Here is a 1,743-nt window from a genome sequence, read left to right as displayed (position 1 = left end):
ATCGGCATTGTCCCCAGAACCAGATCAATAAAGAACTCTACCTCATGATCAAGAGGTAGTCCTAGAAAATCCTCGAGAAATACATTAGGAAAGTCTCTCACCACTGGGATATCCTCTACCCTCAGCTCCTCTTCTGATACTGCCTTCACCCAGGCTAAATATCCCTAACAGCCTTCTGATAGAAATCTATGCGCCTGAATAGTAGATAATAACTGAGGTGGGGTGTGCACACGTGATCCCCACAAATCTGAATTTTTATCCCTCTAGTGGTTTGAATACTACCACTCTCTAATGGCAATCAATGCTAGCATAGTGGGCAGCTAGCCAATCCATACCCACGATTATCTCAAACTCATGCATGTCTAGAACGACCAAATTATCTAACAAAGACGTCCCCTGAATACCCACTGGATAGTCTCTAAGTACCTTTCTACATATCCCAACAGCCCCAGTCGGCGTAGCAACAAACAAACTAATATCTAACTGCTGAGGCTCAAATCCACACAACTTCATATAATCCCGGGCGACAAAGAATGAGTCGCCCCAGAGTCAAACAAGATAGTAGCTTTAAATGACAGTATTGAAATAGTACCTGTCACTACGTCTCTTGCCGCCTCAACATCTCTCAACGTTAGTGCATAAACTCGTGCAGGAGGAGTATTCCTCTGTTGTTCACCTCGACATGCCTAGTAGCCTCCCCTATATGGTCGAGAAGCAGCCGCTACCGCTGGTGCTACCTGGAAGCTCCTCGCGATATGCCCAGACTGGTGGCACTAATAGCAGACAACCTCTCTCGCTCGGCACTCTCCTAGGTGCCTCCTCAAATATTTGCGACAAGGAGGGGGCATATGTCTACCCTATACTGCTCGCTTTCCTCCCCCCTGTCGTCGTCTTCCCCTGGTATCACATCTCCTCCACGGTCCTCGATTGGGCCCTGCCTGATAATCAGAAGACGAGGGCCTCTTCCTCTGGCTCTGGGCTGCTGCGCCTCTTTGTATGTTGCTCTCAATCACCGCAGCTCTGTCCACTATCTCCGAGAAGGTTTGAGCTCGAAAACCTACCACATGCTCATGCAGGTTCTGCCTCAAGCCCTCTTCAAACTTCCTCGCCTTCCTCTCCTTATCTAAAACCATATACGGAGCGAACCGAGACAGCTCAACAAACCTTACTGTATACTGCTGCACCATCATAAACCCATGTGTAAGATACAGAAACTCTAATGCCTTCGCGCTCCTGACCGAAGCGAGAAAGTACCGCTCGAAGAAAATATCTATGAAGCGACTCCATATCATCGTTATAGGATCCGGCCTCTACTCCTCTAGTACTCTCACTGACCTCCACCAGTGCTTTGCCTCACCGGTCAATTTAAATGTGGCAAATAACACCCTCTCCTCGTCCGTACATGAGAGGACCTCTAGTATGTCCTCTATTTCCAGAACCCAATTCTCTGCTACGAGTGGGTCCGCTCCTCCAGCAAAAGAAGGAGGTCACATATGCGTGAATTGCTCGATCGTGCAACTCTTCTCCCCCGAGATCCTGGCCATCTCAGCCATCACCTGCTGAGTGACGCTACGCAATACCGCGTCAGGGTCTGCACCACCCATACTGGAAGGTCCTACTCCATCACTTCACGCATTTGTGTTACTGTTCCCCGGATCCATCCTGCAAAAGGAAACAACTAATCTCAGCATGCAATCACAGTCACACAACCCATGCACTACGATAACTCGTTAATTATTCTTC

General features: G+C 48.5%; 1 protein-coding gene across 1 annotated transcript; it reads right to left on the bottom strand.

The window, feature by feature from the left end:
• Window positions 1–857: 857 nt before the first annotated feature.
• Window positions 858–1,292, bottom strand: LOC131163354 (uncharacterized). The gene has a single exon (XM_058119950.1). It carries the CDS (start codon window positions 1,290–1,292, stop codon window positions 858–860), a length of 435 nt encoding a protein of 144 aa, XP_057975933.1.
• Window positions 1,293–1,743: the final 451 nt, after the last annotated feature.

Source organism: Malania oleifera, chromosome 9, assembly GCF_029873635.1.
Source record: "Malania oleifera isolate guangnan ecotype guangnan chromosome 9, ASM2987363v1, whole genome shotgun sequence".
Taxonomy (NCBI): Eukaryota; Viridiplantae; Streptophyta; class Magnoliopsida; order Santalales; family Ximeniaceae; genus Malania; species Malania oleifera.
This window is presented reverse-complemented; position numbering and strand designations above follow the sequence as displayed.

Coding starts and splice junctions, on each gene's coding strand:
- LOC131163354 (XM_058119950.1), bottom strand. CDS start 1,292: ATGATATGGAGTCGCTTCATAGATATTTTCTTCGAGCGGTACTTTCTC.